This window comes from Sinocyclocheilus rhinocerous, unplaced genomic scaffold (genome assembly GCF_001515625.1).
Source record: "Sinocyclocheilus rhinocerous isolate Xijiao unplaced genomic scaffold, SAMN03320098_v1.1 scaffold232, whole genome shotgun sequence".
Taxonomy (NCBI): domain Eukaryota; kingdom Metazoa; phylum Chordata; class Actinopteri; order Cypriniformes; family Cyprinidae; genus Sinocyclocheilus; species Sinocyclocheilus rhinocerous.
This window is the reverse complement of record NW_015641295.1, coordinates 236,093-259,408: the sequence shown is the minus strand read 5'-3', so window position 1 is coordinate 259,408 and position 23,316 is coordinate 236,093. Positions and strand designations below refer to the sequence as shown.

General features: G+C 35.5%; 2 protein-coding genes across 2 annotated transcripts in view; one reads left to right on the top strand and one right to left on the bottom strand.

Moving 5' to 3' along the window:
- Positions 1–817: 817 nt before the first annotated feature.
- On the bottom strand, positions 818–18,537 carry LOC107754753 (actin-related protein 2-B). The gene is made up of 9 exons (XM_016571323.1): positions 18,405–18,537; positions 15,367–15,477; positions 12,694–12,909; positions 11,255–11,327; positions 11,005–11,141; positions 9,005–9,154; positions 5,088–5,233; positions 3,097–3,229; positions 818–1,185 (listed from the first exon to the last, which is right to left on the bottom strand). The coding sequence occupies exons 1-9, from the start codon at positions 18,450–18,452 to the stop codon at positions 1,015–1,017; spliced, it is 1,185 nt and encodes a 394-aa protein (XP_016426809.1). The 5' UTR covers positions 18,453–18,537; the 3' UTR covers positions 818–1,014.
- A 1,341-nt stretch (positions 18,538–19,878) lies between these two features.
- Positions 19,879–23,316, top strand: part of LOC107754742 (PHD finger protein 10-like) — a 56,688-nt gene continuing 53,250 nt past the window's right edge. The window contains exons 1-5 of the mRNA XM_016571310.1: positions 19,879–20,012; positions 20,386–20,492; positions 22,173–22,303; positions 22,449–22,532; positions 22,843–22,985. Of these exons, the coding sequence (XP_016426796.1) occupies positions 19,944–20,012; positions 20,386–20,492; positions 22,173–22,303; positions 22,449–22,532; positions 22,843–22,985 (534 nt within the window). The 5' untranslated portion in view covers positions 19,879–19,943. The remainder of the gene's footprint in view (positions 20,013–20,385; positions 20,493–22,172; positions 22,304–22,448; positions 22,533–22,842; positions 22,986–23,316) is intronic.

Below are 23,316 nucleotides of genomic sequence, written 5' to 3'. Positions count from 1 at the left end.
TGGTTTTCAACATTGATAATAACCAGAAATGTTTCTTGAGCAGCAAATCAGCATATTATAATGGTTTCTGAAGGATCATGTGACATTGAAGACTGCCGTAATCACGCTGAAAATTCAGCTTTGATCACAGGAATAAAATACATTTTAAAATATAATAAAACCGAAAACAGTTATTTTAAATTCTATTAATATTTTACAAAATTAATTATTTAAAAAAAAAAATATTTTACTGTATTTCTGATCAAATAACTGCAGCCTTGGTGAGCAGAAAATACTATTTATAAAATCTTAGCGACCCCAAACTTTTGAATGGTAGTATATATAATTATATATTAATGATATAAATTATATTTATATTCTACATTATATGAAGGGGACAAGAAAATGTACTGCAAAGCAGGAATGACCCGATCGCCACTAATGCTGTGTCAACAGCACACAAACATATGTGACCCTGGACCACAAAACAGTCATAAGAGTCCATAAGCTTTCCATTGATGTATGGTTTGTTAGGACAGGACAATATTTGGCCGAGATACAACTATTTAAAAATCTAGAATCTGAGGGTGCAAAAAAATCTAAAATTTGAGAAAATCACCTTTAAAGTTGTCCAAATGAAGTTCTTAGCAATGCATATTACTAATCAAAAATTAGTTTAGAAATTTATAAAATATCTTCATGGAACACGATCTTTACTTAATATCCTAATGATTTTTTGGCATAAAAGAAAAATCGATCATTTTGACCCATACTATGTATTGTTGGCTATTGCTACAAATATACTCATGCTACTTATGACTGTTTACTACTTATGACTGGTTTTGTGCTCCAGGGTCACATATATCAGTGCAGTGACAGAGGACCAAACAAAACACAATAGAAAACCACCAGCACCCTTCATAATCCAAACCCATAAATCCCCACCCGATGGCACGATTCACTGGCAGGACAGGCTGAACAAAAGAGACGGGTGATGTAAAAGAGACGCCGGGGTCGTGGGATGTTTTTCCATGTTTATCTGACGGTGACGCCGAGCTTCTCCAGAACGCGCACGCCCTTTTCCTGATACTCCTCCCGCGTCAGCCAGAAGTTGTCCTTGTCTTTCATGATGTCAGCCAGCACCGCCCCACCCAGAAACACCATGTGCTTGCGGCGGGGAGGGTCCTCGATCCGGATCTTGAATTTCTATGGGGGTATTAAATAGACAGCGTGACCAGAATTTCAGGGGAGTGGAACAGAACGGACACTGACCCACATACGAGCGAACGCTCTGAATGGATCTCTTTAATACACATAAAAAGCACACTGTCCGCTTGGGAATCGAGCGGCAGACCCAAATGGGAGAATAATGAGGTGTACGGTGTACGCGGAGCCCGTGTTCAGACCCTGAACTGGATATAAACAGGTGGCTGAAAGGGTCTCATGGAGGCCTTCGTGTAAAGTCGATTGCTTTTTAATTAGCCTTAAACACAATTTGGGGATAAGCAGACAGACACGCCGCTCGACCGTATCGGGCATGCCATCTGTAATTGATCATCTATATATAGAGGGCCGACATGCGGCCCACTCTGAGGCTCCCCAAAATGCTTTTCCAGGCCAATGGCCAGGTTTTAAATGAGATGGAGCTCAGCTGGGCAGTCTGGGGCGTCCTGTGTAAACGAGGCAGTTTGGTGGTGTGATGCAGCCCCACCTGCTGGTACACAGGAGGCATTACGACACATCTGAGTGTTTTTAAATACTCTCTTCTGTCCCAGCTTAACCCTATAAAGCCTACTGTATCATATTCGATAAGCAAATTTCAAGTGTCTAAAAGCTGAAAAATCTGTAACCTACTACATGCCTTGACAGTTTTTTTACAAGTAAAAGGCCTTTTAGTATAATTGTATAGACAGGTTGTGGTTTGCATATCATGTAAATGTAAGAATAACCTTTATAGTGTTAGTAATATTTCACTATGAACATTTACTGGACTGAAGAAACTTAGGTTGATTTGATTACATTACACATTATTTACATTTTTTATTAAAAATCAGTCGTCATTGTATTGCACTGCATTATATGTTTTGCCTCACACTAAAACCTATAGACTTTTGATCATAAAACTAAGCATTTAAATATCATCTTACAATGACATATTATTTGGAGATACAGTCAAACCAAAAATTATTCAGACACCTTCAACATTTCTCACGTTATCGCAGTTTATTCGCTATAGTTTAGAAAATGGTAATAAAATATGACAAGATCTCAGAGTTAAACTGTGCCAGAACAAATTCATCTTGATAATGTCATACAACTTTGATATAAATATATGTAATGAATTCGGTTGAATAGCTGTCAGCGGTTAAATTTATGTACACAATTAAATAATACCAATTTAGGTCAACCAATTACCAAGCAATGCTTAATTTTGTTCAGTCTGTGGTGTAAAAAGGGTTGCATTAGAAATGAAAGAAAAACACTTAAGCAAAACATGGTCAGGTCAAAGTGTCTGAATAATTTTTGGTCCCTAATTGTTTTCAATTTTACTGGTAGTCCACTGTATGGAGAATTTTTGGGTATAATATATCACAGTTTACTTTATTTTGCTATCCTCACTTACATAAATTAACTATAGTGTACTGCACCCACTAGTAAAACGAATTACATCTGGTGTTTGAATAATTTTTGGTTTGACTGTATAGAGAAAAAACTGATATTTATATGCATTTTATGTAAGTACTTTCATTGATTTATATGACAAGCTATGAGAAGTTCCTACTTTTTGGCCATATAAGTATCAGCAACTCCACTAAATTTTGCTCAATTTAGGCCTCTGAATGTTTTTTCCTCCTTCAGTATGATATGTGATACTCACCAAAAATACAGACTTATTTCAAACTTTTTTTTAAAGCAACTATAGTGAACTATAAGTAAGCCATCTTTACATTGATTTAAACACTGACTCTTTACCACTTTCACAATGTTGCTAAATCATTGCGAATAATCACTATATCACACAGCCCTACTTGCGAAGAAGTTCAAACTTAGATGCAAATAGGCCATTTCTGTCTGCTGGGTGACACGTTTACATGTGCATAGAAATGGCTAACTTACCGAGAGCTTGTCAACATCACCCTTCAGTACCCGCTCTAGATAAAGCTGTTTAAGTTCCCTCTCTAGTCGAGAGGGCAGACCAGGGTACATGGTGGATCCTCCTGACAGAACAATGTGTTTATAGAACTCGGCCCTGAGGGACAGAGAGACAGAGAGAGAAGGGAAGCACAGATAAAAACACACAGTGAGCTTCACTGATACTGGAGGGGTGAAGGGTGAAATTTACTAAAACGACAAGACGATCTTTAGATGATGCTTTGTTTATATTAGTGTCACATAATGAGGCTGTCAGCGGTTAAATTTATGTACACAATTAAATAATACCAATTTAGGTCAACCAATTACCAAGCAATGCTTAATTTTGTTCAGTCTGTGGTGTAAAAAGGGTTGCATTAGAAATGAAAGAAAAACACTTAAGCAAAACATGGTCAGGTCAAAGTGTCTGAATAATTTTTGGTCCCTAATTGTTTTCAATTCTACTGGTAGTCCACTGTATGGAGAATTTTTGGGTATAATATATCACAGTTTACTTTATTTTGCTATCCTCACTTACATAAATTAACTATAGTGTACTGCACCCACTAGTAAAACGATATAAAAAATTACATCTGGTGTTTGAATAATTTTTGGTTTGACTGTATAGAGAAAAAACTGATATTTATATGCATTTTATGTAAGTACTTTCATTGATTTATATGACAAGCTATGAGAAGTTCCTACTTTTTGGCCATATAAGTATCAGCAACTCCACTAAATTTTGCTCAATTTAGGCCTCTGAATGTTTTTTCCTCCTTCAGTATGATATGTGATACTCACCAAAAATACAGACTTATTTCAAACTTTTTTTTAAAGCAACTATAGTGAACTATAAGTAAGCCATCTTTACATTGATTTAAACACTGACTCTTTACCACTTTCACAATGTTGCTAAATCATTGCGAATAATCACTATATCACACAGCCCTACTTGCGAAGAAGTTCAAACTTAGATGCAAATAGGCCATTTCTGTCTGCTGGGTGACACGTTTACATGTGCATAGAAATGGCTAACTTACCGAGAGCTTGTCAACATCACCCTTCAGTACCCGCTCTAGATAAGTGTCACATAACTGTGTAGTGTATACTGGAGGGAGGATCCTACCAGCAACTGGTAGGTGTGGAATTAGAGCTCACCTGGTGTCAATGTCTGCTGCTTGAATGGTGTTGAAGAGAAGCTCAGCCACTCCGACCCCTTCCACGTTAATGAGGTGGGGCTGGAACAGAGCTTCTGGGGCCTCGAACCGCTCCCCTCCTACCTTAATAACCCGGCCATCAGGGAGCTGGAGAACAGAGAATATGAAAAAAGTTTAAGACTTTAAATCAGTCACCCTGCCATTCAGTGCTGGGTGTTACTGTAATTAAATTACTTATCCACTGAAAAAGTAAAGTAAGGGATTCCTGTTCATTTTTAGATAATTTCATTACAGTTACTTATAAAGTACTTGCATTACATACTGTAAATAATTTCAACAGTTCTAAAATCAATATTGAATTTGAAATCTGAATTTACGGTCTAAAGATAAAATTGAATGCAGCGTCTTTAACCCTCTGCACGCCGGTGCGTTCACTTTCAGTTTTTCCTGATTCACAGAGAAACCTAAATACTCAGATACAGATAAGACTAAAATCAATCGAATCTAAAAAGGACCCACTTTTATTTGTGTACACTGACAATAACAACAAAACATTGTGCTCCTGACAGAACAATGTGTTTATAGAACTCGGCCCTGAGGGACAGAGAGACAGAGAGAGAAGGGAAGCACAGATAAAAACACACAGTGAGCTTCACTGATACTGGAGGGGTGAAGGGTGAAAGTTACTAAAACGACAAGACGATCTTTAGATGATGCTTTGTTTATATTAGTGTCACATAATAAGTGTCACATAACTGTGTAGTGTATACTGGAGGGAGGATCCTACCAGCAACTGGTAGGTGTGGAATTAGAGCTCACCTGGTGTCAATGTCTGCTGCTTGAATGGTGTTGAAGAGAAGCTCAGCCACTCCGACCCCTTCCACGTTAATGAGGTGGGGCTGGAACAGAGCTTCTGGGGCCTCGAACCGCTCCCCTCCTACCTTAATAACCCGGCCATCAGGGAGCTGGAGAACAGAGAATATGAAAAAAGTTTAAGACTTTAAATCAGTCACCCTGCCATTCAGTGCTGGGTGTTACTGTAATTAAATTACTTATCCACTGAAAAAGTAAAGTAAGGGATTCCTGTTCATTTTTAGATAATTTCATTACAGTTACTTATAAAGTACTTGCATTACATACTGTAAATAATTTCAACAGTTCTAAAATCAATATTGAATTTGAAATCTGAATTTACGGTCTAAAGATAAAATTGAATGCAGCGTCTTTAACCCTCTGCACGCCGGTGCGTTCACTTTCAGTTTTTCCTGATTCACAGAGAAACCTAAATACTCAGATACAGATAAGACTAAAATCAATCGAATCTAAAAAGGACCCACTTTTATTTGTGTACACTGACAATAACAACAAAACATTGTGCTTTTGTAAAATAAATGAAACAAACAGGTGTCATTTGTTTCCATTTTTACTTGCGTTTTTCTGTCATATACTTTTAGACTGACACAGCAGTGTGGTTACACTGTAAAGATATATTTGCTGTACAAAACTGGCAAGCTATGGAACTTTACTGTAAAAATACAGTGATCAAGCGTTTTGGTGACTGTATAATTTACAGTTCTTAAATTATATAGTGTATGTATAGCAAATTATATAGTAGATGTATTGTGGATTAAAATACAACATATAACTTAAAGTTTTACAATATTTTGTGAAAGTATATTGGCTTAAATTAAAGTAATTCATATTTTGACTACTTAATACAGTAAAACGTATTAATGTATAAAAGTATTGGAAGTATGTTTTGTCAATTGAAATATAATATTTTTTGCTGTATACAGAAAGGTAACGTACAGTCAGTGTTGGGTGTAACGCGTTACTGTAATTAAATTACTTATCCACTGAAAAAGTAAAGTAAGGGATTACTGTTAATTTTTAGGTAATTTAATTACAGTTACTTATAAAGTACTTGCGTTACATACTGTAAATAATTTCAACAGTTCTAAAATCAATATTGAATTTGAAATCTAAATTTACAGTCTAAAGATAAAATTGAATGCAGCGTCTTTAACCCTCTGCACGCCGGTGCGTTCACTTTCAGTTTTTCCTGATTCACAGAGAAACCTTAAATACTCAGATAAGACTAAAATCCATCGAATCTAAAAAGGGCCTACTTTTATTTGTGTACACTGACAATAACAACAAAACATTGTGCTTTTGTAAAATAAACAAAACAAACAGGGTGCGCTTTCTGCCGTCTCGGTCTCCGTGAGCAACTTTCTACGCATCACAAACTCAGCGAATACTTGACACGGAGACATGAGAAATATGTCTATAGAAAGCTTGAAGTGTCTACTTTTAAATTAACGAATTCAAATCAAAAACAAATATTCTCTGATTATGTAACCCGTATGAAACTAAAGCGAGGTACAGTCTTTCCCGTATCTGAGCTCTTTATATGCAGTCACCTGCGTGCAAACGCCCTCACCTAGATACAAAAAATAGATTAAAAAAAAAATCAAGATTCGAACTTTTCTTAAGCTTTTTTGTTATTCAGATATTTTGCAGAGTATTTCTATTTGTTAACCAAAGAAGGTTACATTTTTATAAAAATGTTTAAGTATTACAGTTGTTTTAAAGATAAAAGGCTAAACTATTCTATGTTTGACTCAAATTGAAGAATAAAGAGTTTAATTTCTATTGTCTATGCTTTAAGGTTTATAGGGATTTTAAGATGTAGCCTAATTAGCGATTTGAATTAAGTTACTTATTGAGTAACTAAACAAATTTTCAGACAGAGTAATTAAATACAATATTGATGATGCAATTAGTAATAGTAATTAATTACTTTTTGAAAGTAACTTACCCAACACTGCTGCCAATTCATAAATATAAAGAGCTTTATTGAACATTTAAATAGGGCTGCCAATACTTTAAAAAGTCACAATAAACTTCTGATGCTATTGCTGCTTATATAAAATGACTGCTTCTCTAAAGACATCATTAGATGAGATTTCCAATCCACCACTATTTTTTAATTAAATTGAGTATTAAATTCAGCAAGGTCAGTGTTAGAATTCATAAATGCATCATACTTTTTAGTAAACATTGCTGTTAATTACCAGGTATTGTTATATTGGCATATAAATGAACAATATTAGATATTATTTTTTCTTAAAGAAATCACCAAAAATTTAATTCATTCAACTTTCATGTTGTTGCAAAACTGCATGATTATTTTTATAAAATATAAATTAGTCCCTTATGCTTTCCAAGGCTGCATTTATTTGATCAAAAATGCATTAAAAACAGTAATGTTATAAAATATTATTACAATTAAAAATAACTGTTTTCTATGTTAATATCATTTAAAATGTCATTTATTTCTGTGATCAAAGCTGAATTTTCAGCAACATTACTCCAGTCTTCAGTGTCACATGATCCTTCAGAAATCATTCTAATATGCTGATTTGCTGCTCAAGAAACATTTCTTCTTATTTTCAGTTTTGAAAACAATTGTACTGCTTAATATTTTATGCAAACTATATCATTTTTTTCAGGATTGAGAAAATCATAATAAAAAAGCATTTATTTGAAATAAAATTGTTGTGTAACAATTTAAAAGTCTTTACAGTCACTTAGCTGAATAAAAATGTTAATTTCTTTACTATTATCAGTTATGAAAATTTTGTGTTGTGCTGCTTAAAATTTTTGCGGAAACTGTGGTATATATATATTTTAGGATTCTCTGGTGAATTTAAAGTTCAAAAGAACTTTTTTTTTTAAAAACAGAAAACCTATTGTAAGATAATATAAATTACTTTAATGTCACATTTGATTTATTTAATGCATCCTTGCATCCATCTTAGTGTGACTTGCATTATTAAACTGTCTACAGTGGCAACAGGACATCAGCAAGTATTTATGATTTCTGATAAGTAACCTAGCTGATAAATGCTGTGGTATATAACCACACCTCGTGTCAACATTTGTCTGGTTTCTTATCACATGCTTCACTACTTCAAATTGACCTTGATCATGAGATGTTCCTGTTAGACTGGCTGCACTGAGCAAAGTCTCAGGTCTGAAGGGTAACCCACAGCCGAGCATAACCCCGATGACTAATGAGAAAATGGCCATGGGTATATATAAAGAGCCCATTGAGGAGTGTCCAGAGGTCGGAAACGCAGAGCTTCCCAGCTGGGGAAGGACTGTGGCCACGCAGGAAATGATGTTACATGCTGGTTAAGCAACTCCGACACCACACAGCCTTCCTTGTTTCAAAACTTGCTCGTTTGAGTCTTTCTTTTTTAAAAGAAAAGGTTTAGAAAGGAAATGAAAGAAACACCACACCCATGCCTACAAACTCAGAGTAAAGAAGGAACTTTGCACAGAGCTGCCGCTGCCGCTGCCCCCTTAAGGCCGCTCTGCTTAATCACACATCCAGCAGCCAATCAGAATCCAGCAGAGTGTGGCGTCTCACAGACAGGATGTCAAAGTGTAGACTGAAGAATTTCCCTGCTGCTAAATCCAATCCAAAGAGCATATTACCATAGAAACGCAGAACACTTATGCATCCCGGTGGGAAATTTGTGAAACCACATACTAAAAACCCCAGCCAGAAAAACGTCTGCCTCACATACTGTAACATTTGAAGTGTAACTTTCGAACATCTCAGTGAGAAGGATACTTTCACCCCGCAGGCCGTTAACACCCTTTTAGAACGCAAGCTTGTGTTAAAACGGTTCGTAAAATTCCTCCCAGTGTCACATAAAACTGACCGTGTAGGACTCCACCAATACGGTGGTCTCCAGAGCAAGCTTCTGTTCCTGCTCGATGTTGTATCCCACGTAGCAGAGGTTCTCCTTCATCATGCGTACCGTCTCGAAGTCTGCCGAATGGTTGAAGGCGTAACCTCGCAGCAAGAGCAACTGTGACAAAAGAAGTACAACATGATAAATAATAGTTTAGCAACCAAATGTTTTGCATAATGAATGCCACTATAATGTTTATAGTGATTATAATGTTTGTAAAGTTTGATTTATCGATATTTACATTATTTTTGAATGTAGTAATAAAATGTGACTTAGGTCCTTGCACACTTGAGTCCGAAATTTTCGTATGCATTTTTTCGTTTTTTTCCGTATTCGTCACCCTTTCCTATCAAAATGCTTGCTACGGATGCAAAAAAGTTTCGGTGGTGTTGTAAATGTGATTGACACAACATGAGGTCGTATTTATTTTTTAACGTGTGAAAATTTCGTACGAGAATTTCGGACTCAGTGTGCAAGGACCTATACACACTGATGCAACATATATGTGTTTTTTTCTCAACAATCCAATTTTGACCCTATGTGCGACTTTTTTCCAGAAAGTATGGTAAACACTTCTTAGGTGACAAGTCAGAGTTTAAAACAAAAGGGCGGTTGAAACTGAATGCATGGTTTCATTCCACCACACTGCTTTTCTATAGTTTTTCTGCATACACAGATGGATGTGTTTCACTCTTGCATTCGCGCATCGCATCTTTTGCAGCTTTTCGTACATGGCACAGCATTCTAGAAATGCAGGGCTCAAGTTCAATACAAGTTAAAGGGATAGTTCACACAAAAATGAAAATTCTATCAGCATCTATCACTCATTACATTCTAAAAGTCAATTCCTATATCTCCATCACCTGCGGGCTTTCACATGGAGCAGCATTAACTACACAGAGCCGTTGTTCACTGACGAGCTGCGCAAAACCACGTTCATATTCGCGCGATTTTTTGCACAGCTCGTCAGTGAACAACGGCTCTGTGTAGTTAATGCTGCTCCATGTGAAAGCACGCAGGTGATGGGAGATTTACCGCTGATTACAGAACCGGCTTTCTGACAAGATGCGCGTTACATATCGCATGCGATTTATCGTGCAGCCCTACTTTGGAACATGAAAGAAGACATTGATGGTAGCCAAACAGTTTTGGTTCCCATTGACTTCCATTGTATTTTTTGTCCATACATTGTTTGGTTACCAACATTCTTCAAAATATCTTCATTCATGTTGTACAGAGGAAACAAATGCATACAGGTTTGAAATGACTTAAAGGTGAGGTAACAATGACAGAGTTTTCATTTTTGGGTGAACGATCCCTTTAAACTCTTAAAAAGCATGTCTCTATTGAGAGGGGGAACTACGACGTCAGAAACCTGAAGAGTAATTTGCTGGGGGCTCTTTCGAGATTTTCCTATGGGGTTTTATAATGACACTTTTCAATTTATATGGTAAACATAACTTGACGATACTTTTACGTTTAACTGCACACACTCACATCCAAAGCATTCTTATCTAGTTACTTATTAAAAACATACGTTTTCAAAAATGAACAACTTCAGAATTTGTGTTTTGGGTATGGATGCGTGTAATTTACATTTTAGAACAAAATGTAAAAGTATCGTCAAGTTATGTTTACCACAGGCTTTATTTTACTCATAAATTGAAAAAACACCATTATAAAACCCAATAGGAAAATCATAGTTCCCCCACTCTATATCATGTTTTTTTTCCCCATTTCATTCCACGACCCTGCATTTAGCAATTTCAAACACAAAAATGTGGCCCCTAGGACTGAATAATACAAAAGGTTTGCTTTAATGTGTAAATAGGGCAATTTAGGGCAATGTGGGACATCTAAGGCCTGACGCGTCAAATGAGGAAATCAAAACGAAGTTAAATTAGATACTTAACAATAACATTATTTTAAACAAGATGCTGAAGCATGTCAACTGGAATATTGTGTACCTTAATGAGATAGCGTGTAATGTCCCGTCCTGCAATGTCCAGTCTCCTTGTAAGATGGGGCAGAGAGAAGCCCTCATACACAGGACAAATATGGGTGACTCCATCACCTGAATCCACCACCACCCCTGTCAACAGGCCTGGGTGTAGCACAACACACAAATACTGATACAATGTCTGAAATAAGTGACGCACTGATAGTTGACACACTAGCTACAATAAAATGTTTGTGGATAAACATCGGATAACTCACCTTGAGCATAAAGCGTAAGAACAGCCTGGATGGCGATGTAAACACCTGCAAACTGGTATGTCTCAAACATGACCTAAAGGACAGTGGGACATATTAAGAAAAATCATTATAATAACACCAGACCCCTTATTAGCCCAGTTCAAAAATAATTTCCTTTCTGAATAGTTCTGCTGCTCATCACAGATGTATGTATATCAGCTATTTTACAACACTGTCAAAAAACTATTTATCCAGTTTCAATGCATAAGTGTTGGATTTCCTCTGAACGTGTGAAACTTCATTCATACAGTCACTATAGCTAAAAAGAAGCAGTAAACGGTAAAACTATTTGAGCTACAAACCAGTGTAATGATTACAATAATACATTCAAATAATATAATATGATAACAAATACCAGTTTGCAACATTAAGCAGCATAACAGACTATTTTTGTAAAATAACTGGAAGCCCCATACATTCAAGTTACAAAAAAACGAACTTCTACCCACTATTTAAAAATGACACTGTTAAACAATGAGGATTAAAAAGTCATGAGTTTTTGAAATGTTGGGGGGAAAAAATAGACAAAAGGCTTTTTCCTCACCATGTCTGAAGTGACAATGACAAAAACATAAGATACAGTACTGTTCAAAAGTTTCTGTAAGATTTTTAAAATGTTTTTGAAAAAGTCTCTTATGCTTACCAAGGCTGCATTCATTTGATAAAAAATAGAGTGAAAAAAGTAACGTTGTGAAATATTATTACAATGAATATATTTAAAAATATAATAATGTATTCCTGTGATGCAAAGCTGAATTTTCAGCATCATTCACATGATCCTTAACATGCTGATTTGCTGCTCAAGAACCATTTATTATTTATATCATTGTTAAAAACAGTTATGCTGCTTAATAATTTTAGTGGAAACCGTGATACAGGATTCTTTGATTTTTCATGATTCTTTGATGAATAGAATGTTCAAAAGAACAGCAATTATTTGAAACCGAAATGTTTTGTAACGACGTCAAAAGTCACTAAATACATCCTTGTTGAATAAAACTAGGATGTAACTAGACTATTTTTAGACTTCTCAGTAAAAATCTTCCTGATCCCAAACTTTTGAATGGTAGTGTATATTCACAGTTTGTGGCATCAAAACTGTCCAAACTTATTGGGAGGCTCGGCCAAACTTGTGTCATACTAATTTCCAGATCAGATACTTAAATTACCTTTTAAGTTACGTTTTGAATCTGGATAGATTTCACACTAAAATAGGTAATTTTGCACTACGGTAATAAGAAACTCGTGCAAATCACCATTATAGCAATATAATACAAACTTAGGAGGGTAGGCTTTATTTGACTGTATGGAAAGTAAAGTATGTATTTTTTTTATTTATATTTGAATTATGTGGTGAAATGCACCTTGGAGTGATTGACATGAATGGTCTGACTACACACCTCTATGATCTTCTCACGGTTCTTGGTCGGGTTCATGGGAGGTTCTGTGAGGAGGATCTTGCAGTTGCGTGAGTTGATATTGAGCTTCTCCGGACCGAAGGTGTAATCCCATAAGTGCTTCATGTCATCCCAGTTCCTGACGATGCCATTCTCCATGGGATAGTTGACCTCCAACATTGAGCGCAGCTCACTCGCTTCGTCTCCCACCATCAGATCCTGAGCAATCACAGGTCACAGGTTAGAAAAACCACCTCACCTCATAGCTATGATGACGAAACCCGAGGTCAGTATCCACCGAAAACATTTCAATGTGGCAGCCCAGCTTCAGCATTTCCACAGCAGATGCATGGCACCGGGAATCTCTTGTCCCAGATTTGCCACAGCCCATCCACATTCTGTGTGGAGTTACAGTATGAGGCACGAGAAAGCCTCGTGTTACGGTTCATGGAGAGCTCGAGCACAGTAAACACGGCCGCTGGGGTGAGATGAGCGTAAGGACAGATGCTGCGCTCGTTCACTAGAACCAGCATGCATCCATGCACAACGTGTTAGTCATTTTCATTCACAGGCTTCTCTGCTCAAAGTTTTAGCATTGACTTTAAGACCTATTTACAATAAAGACCGTAATTACAGCGTCACCGTTTTTCTCAGTAAATATATTTCTAAAGGTGCTTTGGGTTGTTACCGACATCTGGTGAAAATTTCAAGTCAACAGCACCTTTAGAAATATATTTACTGAGAAAAATGGTGAAGCACTCAATACTTATTTTACCCGCTGTATATCGATAATTATAAAGTTTTAATAATCATTCTAATTACATGAGAATAGGGATATCCATATTACAACTATATCAATAGCGACACAGAAGAACGATATAATTTGAATAACTTTTTTTTCCAGTTGATGAACGATAAAAAAATTAATTCAGAGTATTTTTGAATAAACACGTTTATAACAAATTGGGGCAAAAGTTGTGTAGTGTATTTCAGCTTTTAGTTTATTCTTTGGTAACAGTTATGCTATTGCTAATACCTCTAATAACTAACTAGCAAGGCCCTGAATGAAGTACCGGATGTTAATTGTACAGATTATCACGGTGTGCACAAGTACCATGTGTTCTTTGGCACGGTTACAGGATGTGTTTGGTAGTGCCATGTGTTTTCAATGGAGGCCTGCTGTCCTTCAATTTCTGTTCTTCAATCTGTCTGACTGACTTCCTAAACATTTTGTTTATTTGAGAAGGGAAATGCAGGCTTCGAAAAGAGTTTTGAAAGGAACTCTGTGTGTGAAACAATATCTTGTGAACGCCAAAGCATCAGAATCTATTTAGGATTTCTTCTAGTTCCTCAAACATTATAGAAGCCAGAGGACATTCAACAGACAGACACAAAGTGCAGAGACATCAACATTTCCCTGCATCTTAAGGCCAACTTCTGCTAAATCTATTTCGGACCGGAGGAGGAGGAAATTAAGCTATAATGTCTGAATAGTTGCCAAGTTCTGTAAAAAACATTAGCAGCTTTGAAACAGAAGACAAAGTGCAGCGCAAGAGCACTTTGAGCAATGCACTGTGGTGAATATTGGCGTATGAAAACAAATTATGCAAGACCAAAAAAAACCCAACAACAACTAAATATTAGTGAGAAAGTCTGATTCATTCCCCATGGCATTTTAGATAAATCAATACACAAACAGAACAAGAAATACAACTAGGATTAGAAGTAGGGCTGGGCGATATATCGAATACTAACAATATATTTTGCCAACATTTAAACTTGAATAGATTCTGAGCTGAATAGATTGATTCTGTCCAAATTAACTCAAACTGTCAGTTTTAGTGAACCAATTCAAAATGTTTTGTTTATCCATGGCATTTTAGATATTCAAATTCTTTAATAAAAATATATTTAAGTAAATCTTGCTGTGTGTTTGTTATTGTATAGTATTGTATGATGCATAAATAAATAAATACACACATAAATAAATCTCCTTGAAATAAATATTCTCCTAAATGTTCACCTTGATTATTTTTAATTGCATTAATGTTGTATTTTACTTATTTTATTAAACATTTTGAATTCATCTGCTACAAAAGATGTTTGGCTAAAATGATGGCTCATGTTACTGGAGAGAGAGAGAGAGAAAAAAACATTTTAAGCCATTTTAGAGCAAATGCATAAATAGAATTGTATGTCTATATTGAATATTGTGTATACTGTATATTATATTGTTTTGGCTATATCACCCAGCCCTGGTTATAAGGAATGAGATACTCCACAAAATAAAAGAAATCAAATCATGAACACCTTTGAAATACTGCATGGTGCAACACACTCTCCTCAGCAGGCGATCAGTGTTAAACAAAACACACGTCAGGCTGCACTTACCATTTTTTTGTTATTCTACTTCATGTGAAGAACAAGGAAAGCGTGTAAGTATAAAAAAGTTCAAACAGGAGAGAATGGAGGCTTACTTTAAAACAACTAAGCTATTCCACAACTCTTACCCTGCACATGCAAATCTTTTTGACGTCATTCTACCTTCATAAATATGTTTCACAAATGAACTTTGATAGCCCATCAATAGACAGAGTAGTATTCAGAAAAGGCCACAACAAACTCCAAATGGATCATCTGAGCGGCCAGAAAGTCGAGGTTGAGTGCAGAGCTCACCTTAATCTCAATGTTGCCCACTTTAGCTGTGGAGCGGATGATGGGCCTGCCCACCAGTGCTGGGAAGATGTGCTCTGGGAAGTTGGATCCGGCATAGCCACACTTGACAAACTACATGATTGAGAGGGAGAGAGAGAGAAGTAATGTGTAAAGTAATACTGTGTTCATCATCCTCTAATTCTTTAAACAGGAGAGCCAACAAGACAGCAAAACAAAACTTAATTTTTGACTCCATGTTGATAATTGGCCATTGTTATGGTTCGCTGGTGCAGAGGTTATGATGCATTTATTAATAGGGTTCCCACACCTTTTGATAAAATGAATTTCTTTGACTTTTGCAAGTGTTTATGTTTACCAGATAAAAGTATCAATTAGATTGCACTCACAAATAGCAGTTTCTAGTCTATTAAATATTTTATAGATGAGCATAATTAGAAAAACGTCTTATTTGGGGGGAGGGGAACTTTTCAATAACCCTGTAAGATTTAGTTAATTAACATGACTTTTCAATGCCTGGAAATCACCATTTTAACATTTCCTCATATTTACAAGTTTTTAATAAGAATGTGATAATACACAGACGGGTTAGGCTATAAAGATATAAAATAATCAAATACAGAAGTTAGCATCACCCTGGTTTCTACACAAAATAATGATCTTTAAAAAAGCATCATATGACCCCTTTAAGAAAAATCATAATAGATTTTTATTCGATTTTTCACAGATTTAAGTATAAATAACCTCCAACAAAGGTTTATTATTCTTACATATTTTGTGCACAGATCATAATTTTTCAAGGCTGATTCTGATTGACGATTTTTTTTACAAGCAATTGGGCTGATTCTAATATACGATTGCCATTGTTTAAGCAAATGTATTTGTTGATTATTTGCTCTTTTAAGGTCGAACTGGCCTTAAACAATAAAATATGTGTAGCCACTTAAATTAGAGGTAACCACTGCATTTTAATCACAATCCAAACAAAGACGCTGCACACATTTAGCATGAGCGTCTATTCTCTCCTGCTTCACCTGTGTCCAGTGTCTGGCCTCTGTTATTGTCCTGTTTACACATTCCATAATATTTCCACACGAATGGCATTTTAGTAAATGATTGCAATGCAGTTTGTGTTCGGAACAGATATCGGCCAAAATAAAACAAAAAAACAGCCAGCTCCTATTATTTGCCGGTCGACCAGTGCATCTGTATTGTTCCTCGTGATAATCTTCACGAATGAACACAACTTTTATTAAGTCTAAATGCAATTGGCAGATGTAAAAAAGCTCAAATCATAGGCTAAAAGGAAATATACGATGGTCGCATGACTTCAGTATCACCACCGCCACAGAGTTTCTGACAACTCTTTATTTCCAGTCGAAACGGTGAGAGAGCATGAGTATAAACACAATACGTTTGTAAAGCAAAATAATGAGTCGATGAGTTTTCCTGCTCGGCGTGATGAAGTTTAATGTCACCAACAGCCTCTGTAGTCCCATTTAGCAACTGCCTATTTTAAGACACTTATAAGTTTAAGTGTGGTAAAAAAAAAAAATAATAATAAAATAAAAATAACAAATAAGTGGGGTACTACTGATTAATTTTATGCTGTAGTATAAAATGTGAAAATATCTTGGGCTTGTGTTAACCACAGACCTTATTTCAGGCCTACAACGTGTTTCCGTGTTTTAGGTCTCATTTCTGTGGCATTCTATAGTTAATTTAGTGGTCTGCAAATTTTTATAAATTTGTTTTTAATTGTTTGAAATATAGTTTCTTGACTTAATTCAGGCTCACCAGACTTGCAACAACAAATCAATGTGAATGTAATGAAGCGATTGATCTGTTAAACTACTACTAAACAACTGACTTATTGAGAACATACTATATTGTTTAGGATGTTTAACGCTAATTCTCCATCCAAAGCTAGAGTCGTAGCCAAGCAAAATATTCAGAACAGACTGGTTTCATCCTTCACTGACAGCTTGCTCTATGAATCAATCATCCCCAACAAATACTCGTTTGCATTAAACTCAATCAATTGTTTCTCATATCACTCAGCATATTCCAAAAATGGTCTGAAGGCTTTCGGGCTCATTTATTGGTCATCGGACAAGTAGAGACGCTTTCTCTGTGCAAGCTGTGGTTTTAACAGGTGACATCACTTCCTTCTGAGCCTGACTCAAGGCTCTCTGCTTCATTGGCTGCCCTGACCTAAACAATGCTGCTATTTACTAAAAATACTAAATATTCCTGAACCACAATTATTTCCAGATTCCAGAGTTAAAAACCTGCCCAGTCACCCACTAGCCAAACATGACGTCAGGACATAAGACCACGCCCCCACATTCCAGGGCAAATTATATCAGGCATCAATTCTATTATGCATAATGACTTACTCTTATCATCTACAAAGATAGATCTTCGCCAACATTAGTGAAACTCGATTTACACACCTTCCCACCGAGCGAGGTGAGGAAGTAACACCACCCGGTGCTTGCAATATGCAAAGCGTTATCAAAGCATGGATGATTTCATAACAGGCAGCATTCATAGATTAAATGTAACCATAGCGACGCAAAATTAATTTTAATAGTCTATTTTGGTAGCTGATTGACTGGAGCAAGCTAAGACCCTGCTAGCTGCAGAACTTGCAACTCGGTGTATGCTCATGCAACCGACCCATAAACGAAATATTTACTTGTGCCACTGTATTTATATTATCATATAGCGATATATCAGGATAATATAACCAAATCAAGCCACATTTAGCAGGAACTGTGCATGCTGTTAGCGTCTAATGCAGTCTGTGGAATAAGTAAACGCTGATTTTTAAATAGGATAAATATAGAACATAAATCACTTTAGAGTCGGGTAACACAGAGATCTCAGTAGAGAAGAATATGAGGGCAGAGTAAACGCAGCTGTCAGACATTCCTTACAGATGCGCTAAGCTTTCGTGACTTCCTGTTAGGGGTCTGTCTGCCTCACCAGAAATAAATGCCAAAAATAAATGTCAGGTGTTAGAGTTGCGGACGTACCCCTGTTCCGTTATCACAAACCACCACCTTTTTTCCTTGGCTGTCCATCTTTCAAAGCCCCGGAGCCGTCAAACGCAGCCCAACTTTCTCAACAAAGTGCTTCAAGCACTCAGCAGTAGCAGGTTTCACTTCCTGTTCCAGACAGAGACGCTCGCGAAAGCGGATCAGCCTGTTTTTTCACAAGCCCCGCCTCCTGCGTTCGGATTGGCTGATAAGACTTCCATGCGGTCTGCGATTGGACAGTTAGGGAGTCATTCATAGAGACTTCACTGCAGTAAACACATTTCCCTTAATCTGTCAATTATTTTCTATAATATTTTGTCATTAATCAATAGTTTCAATAATTTGTAACTTCTAATCTATAGGTACAGTAGAAAAATACAAAAAAAATTCAAAATATTTTTGAATTTCTTGAATTGGTCATCTTTATTTGACCCTCTAACTCTAGCACTCTCTATTCTAATTCTATTTCATCTATTTGTTTTACTCTTTAAGACTCTATTTGTTTTCTTTTGTTTTCTGCTTGTTTTCTTTTTAAAAAAAGCCTCTAACACTAGCTTTCTCTATTCTTTTTCTATTCTTTGTTTTCTTTTTATTTATTATATAATAAACAAAAAACGATGTGCTTTCTAACTGCTTGTTTTCTTTAAAAAAGGCTTCTAACACTAACTTTCTCTCTATTCTTTTTCTATTCTATCTATTTATGTATATATTTAAGAAAAATATGTAATATTTGTATATTAAATATATTCATATATATATATTTATATATAATTAGATTTATATATAAATAAAAAGAAAACAAATAGATAGAATAGAAAAATAATAGAGAAAGCTATTAGAGGCCTTTTTAAAGAAAACAAGCAGTTAGAAAACAAACTATATATATATATATATAATTCCTTGCTACGTTTACTGCGTTGGGCAAACTGACACTTGTCATAGCACTTGCATATTATTGCTCTTTTGTTGGTTTTGATTGCTTCCATTGTCTTCATTTGTAAGTTGCTTTGGATAAAAGCATCTGCTAAAGGACTAAATGTAAATGTAAGATATTAAATAATAATAATAATCTTAAATAATTAATCAGGGTGCTCCATGGCTTTAAGTAGAAGACACAAGAAGACATTACCAGACATTCATTGTTTCACTTTAAAACACATTAACAGTGTAACAAATGACATAAGGAAATGGGAGTGCAAACAACATTTATTAAAAAAAACTTAAATGAAAGAAAGAAAAATCCTTAATAAATAAATGATTAATAGATTAATAAATAGTTATGTCTATTCAATGAATTATTCAAACACATAACACATAGTTCCTATAATTTAAGTATAAATTGTTCCAATTAAAAGTACATCAAATATGAATAAGAAAGTGATTTAAATGAAATCTTGTTTTCAATATGAAATCTTTAAATTAATATATTATTACAGTGTGTGATACACAGGACTGTGTGTGTTGTGGTCGGAACGCGTCCTCGCGTTCTTAGTTTCCGGTCGGAACGTGACGCACTTTCAGCAGCAGAACATCAACATGGCAGCGGTTCTTTCACCGAGACCGTGCGATAGCAATCCCGCGACTCCTGGGACGCAGTCTGTGAAGGTTTGTGGCTGTTTAGGGTTACATCTTGTTGCACAGACAACAGTTATAGCATTGTATCTGCGTCTATGTAAACTGCGTCTATAACAGCGCGAATGTGAGCAACAGTCGTCTTTGTTTATTTACTATTAGCCTGCTAGTCGATGGAGCTCATGAACAGACGATGCTCAGAGAAAGGATGCTTTTAAAACAAATTAATGCATATGAACGGAACCCAGCTGTCTTCCTAGCTGTTGTTAGACAGTCATTGATAGTTTTCAAGGCCTCATAGTATGATTTTATGGGCTTCAGACCAAGGCAGCCCTTCTAAACATATTATCACTCAATCCAGATTGAAAAATCCTTATCAGAATCATATTTCTGACTCTTCAAACAGGATGACATTGAGGAGAACTCCAGTGATGGTAGTCAAGCCCCCAAGAGACGCAGGATTGGGTCAGGGGACAGTTCCAGGAGCTGTGACACATCCAGCCATGAGCTGGGGTGAGAGCTCATTACACACACACACATACTACCCCAGATTAATTGGTTATATTGAGGTATTATCCATATATATATATATATATATATACACACACACACTCAAATTTGCATAGTTTTTTGCAGAGTGGATTTTGTATGTCTATTTTTATCGCTTCACTAATATATATAAATATATATATATAATCGTGATTAATCCAATCCAAAATAAACGTTTTTGTTTACATAGTATATTTATTAACTTCTTTCAAAAACATTAAAAAAATCTTACTGACCCCAAATTTTTGAATGGTACATTATCAGAATAATCGTCACAAATATATACAGCATGGTGAACATTTCATACATCGCAGTCCTAATGCAGTTGACATCAGTCTATAAAGATGAAGACATGTAAAGATGAATTTCCACATCTCAGATACTGCGGTAAAGTTCTTTATTTCAAGAGTATAAATATCAAGAAAAACATTATTATTAGAATTATAATAAATAAAAGAAACAGCAATAAAAAGCTGAGTTTCCCCCTTAACTTAACATTCTAGTCGATCTTTGCAAAGTAAGGTGTAACAGCGATGTATGTCTCCAGCTATAACTATGATGGTATTCAAGAAATGATTGCAAACAAGCACGTGTATTGTATAAAAAATTCACTTTATATAAAATGTGCATGTAATGTCAGTAACAAAACTGTGATGCTACCCTTGAGTAGCCTTTCCTGTCATTACTTGCTCTGAACTACAAATAAATACAATGGAAGAAGGAAATGATGAAACTTTTATTATTATTATTATATATATATTTTTTTTGTTATTTATATATATATATATATATATATATATGCTCTAATTTGCGTAATTGTTTGCTTTTGCAGAGTGGATTTTGTATGTCTATTTTTATCACTTCATAAATCTGAAAATACTGTCAACAGCCAGCATGAAAAGGAAAAAATAAAAAGTAATAAAATTGTGCAAACTAAAGGGAAAACTGCAAGGGAAAGTGCAATAAATAAATAATAAAGTGGAATAAAAGAAACACTTAAAAGTGTTTTGGAATATTTTCTTCCCACTAGTCTAAACGACACCTTATGAAAAGCCAAACTGCCCAGAATCTCAAAACTGACCAGTGCTTGAGGCGAAAAAACAGTTTTTGCCTGTAGTGTCTTACAGATAAGATAATTTATCTAAAAATATTTCTTACCAGTCTTAATTATTTGTTTGTTGGTTTGTTTCATATATTAATTTATATTATTTATTATAAATATTCCTTTCCCATGACAAGGAATTATGTAGCTGTTTTTCCTCGAACCATCATTTTTCACTCATGTAGCTTCTAGTATTTCTATGAATCCTCACCTGTCACCAGGGGCCGGATGCATAAACCGTTTAGACTAGTCTTAAAAAGTTAGTCATCTGATTATTTTTCTTAAAGACTTGTCATAACTTTTTTAATTCAGTTATGAAAAGGTAGATTGGTCTTATTTGTATTAAAAAAGTAAGACTGATTACCCCTTGGTAACTGCTTGTTGGTCAAACTACTTCTTTAGACACAGTCTTAACATGGTGGCTAAGTTTATGCAACTGGCCTCTGTTGATGGCTTTATTGGCTGGCCAAAACTGTTTTTCATTCTTTACTCTGACACATTGAAACTTTTACTGTGTATAGAGCCTTTCTGTTTCATTACAGACCAACATACTTTCTTGCGGAGAATCTGACGGAATACAAGTGGCCTCCGGATGACACAGGGGAGTATTATATGCTACAAGAACAAGTGAGCGAGTATTTGGGAGTCACGTCATTCAAGCGGAAATATCCAGGTATGAACAATAATAAGCGCCTTAACTGTCTGCAGGGAAAATTGAATTGAGAGGTTTTCACGTTGTTTGTCAAATAGTGGTTATATTTTACAGATTCAGTTACTAATGACAGAGATGAATTTCTTTCTTTTTAACTTCATACCAGATTTGGAAAGAAGAGACCTGTCTCACAAAGAAAAACTTTATCTGAGAGAGCAAAATGTCATTACTGAAACACAGTGTACTTTGGGTAAGAATTCAGTTTTTCTCAGTTCTTTTTCTTGTATATCTTGAATGTATAATAAATAAATAATAATAACAATAAAATAATAACTTTGTAAAATTGAAAACTTGTAATTCTTACCCTGAAAATATGCGATGGACTGTCTGTATACAAACTCAAATAGTTCACTTTTCCAACACAGTGGTTTAATTCATAATTTGCTCCACTTGGCATTTCTGTAGCTTGATTTATTGTAGTAGTTGTAATAAGAAGTTGAGTGTATCAGCCTAAGACTAAATGCAAGATCCCTATACCAAAGTTCCTCTCTTCTCCCCAGGTCTCACTGCTCTGCGCAGTGATGAAGTCATTGATTTGATGATTAAGGAGTATCCAGCCAAACATGCAGAGTACTCTGTCATACTCCAGGAGCGAGAGCGCCAGCGGATCACTAAGGAATACTCTGTGAGCACTCTTAGTGCGGTGAGTAACACACACTCTTTTGTTTATTATAGAATGTGTATATTAATCTTATATGGGACACTTGGCGCTCTTTTTTGTTGTTGTCCTTTTTCTCTATCAAATCTTTTAGTAATCATCATAAAGAAGCCCAAGATTCATCCTGTGAAAACATTTAGAAATCGGACATTGCGTTACCATGGAAATGGTACTTTAAAATCTTGTGGTGGTCTCCTCCCCCTTAGTGGGCGGTGTCAAGTGTCATATTACAAAATGCATTACGGTCTTTTACAATCAAAACTTTTTATAATCTTGACAAAAAACATATCATTGGAAAGGTCTGAGTCTCAGGATT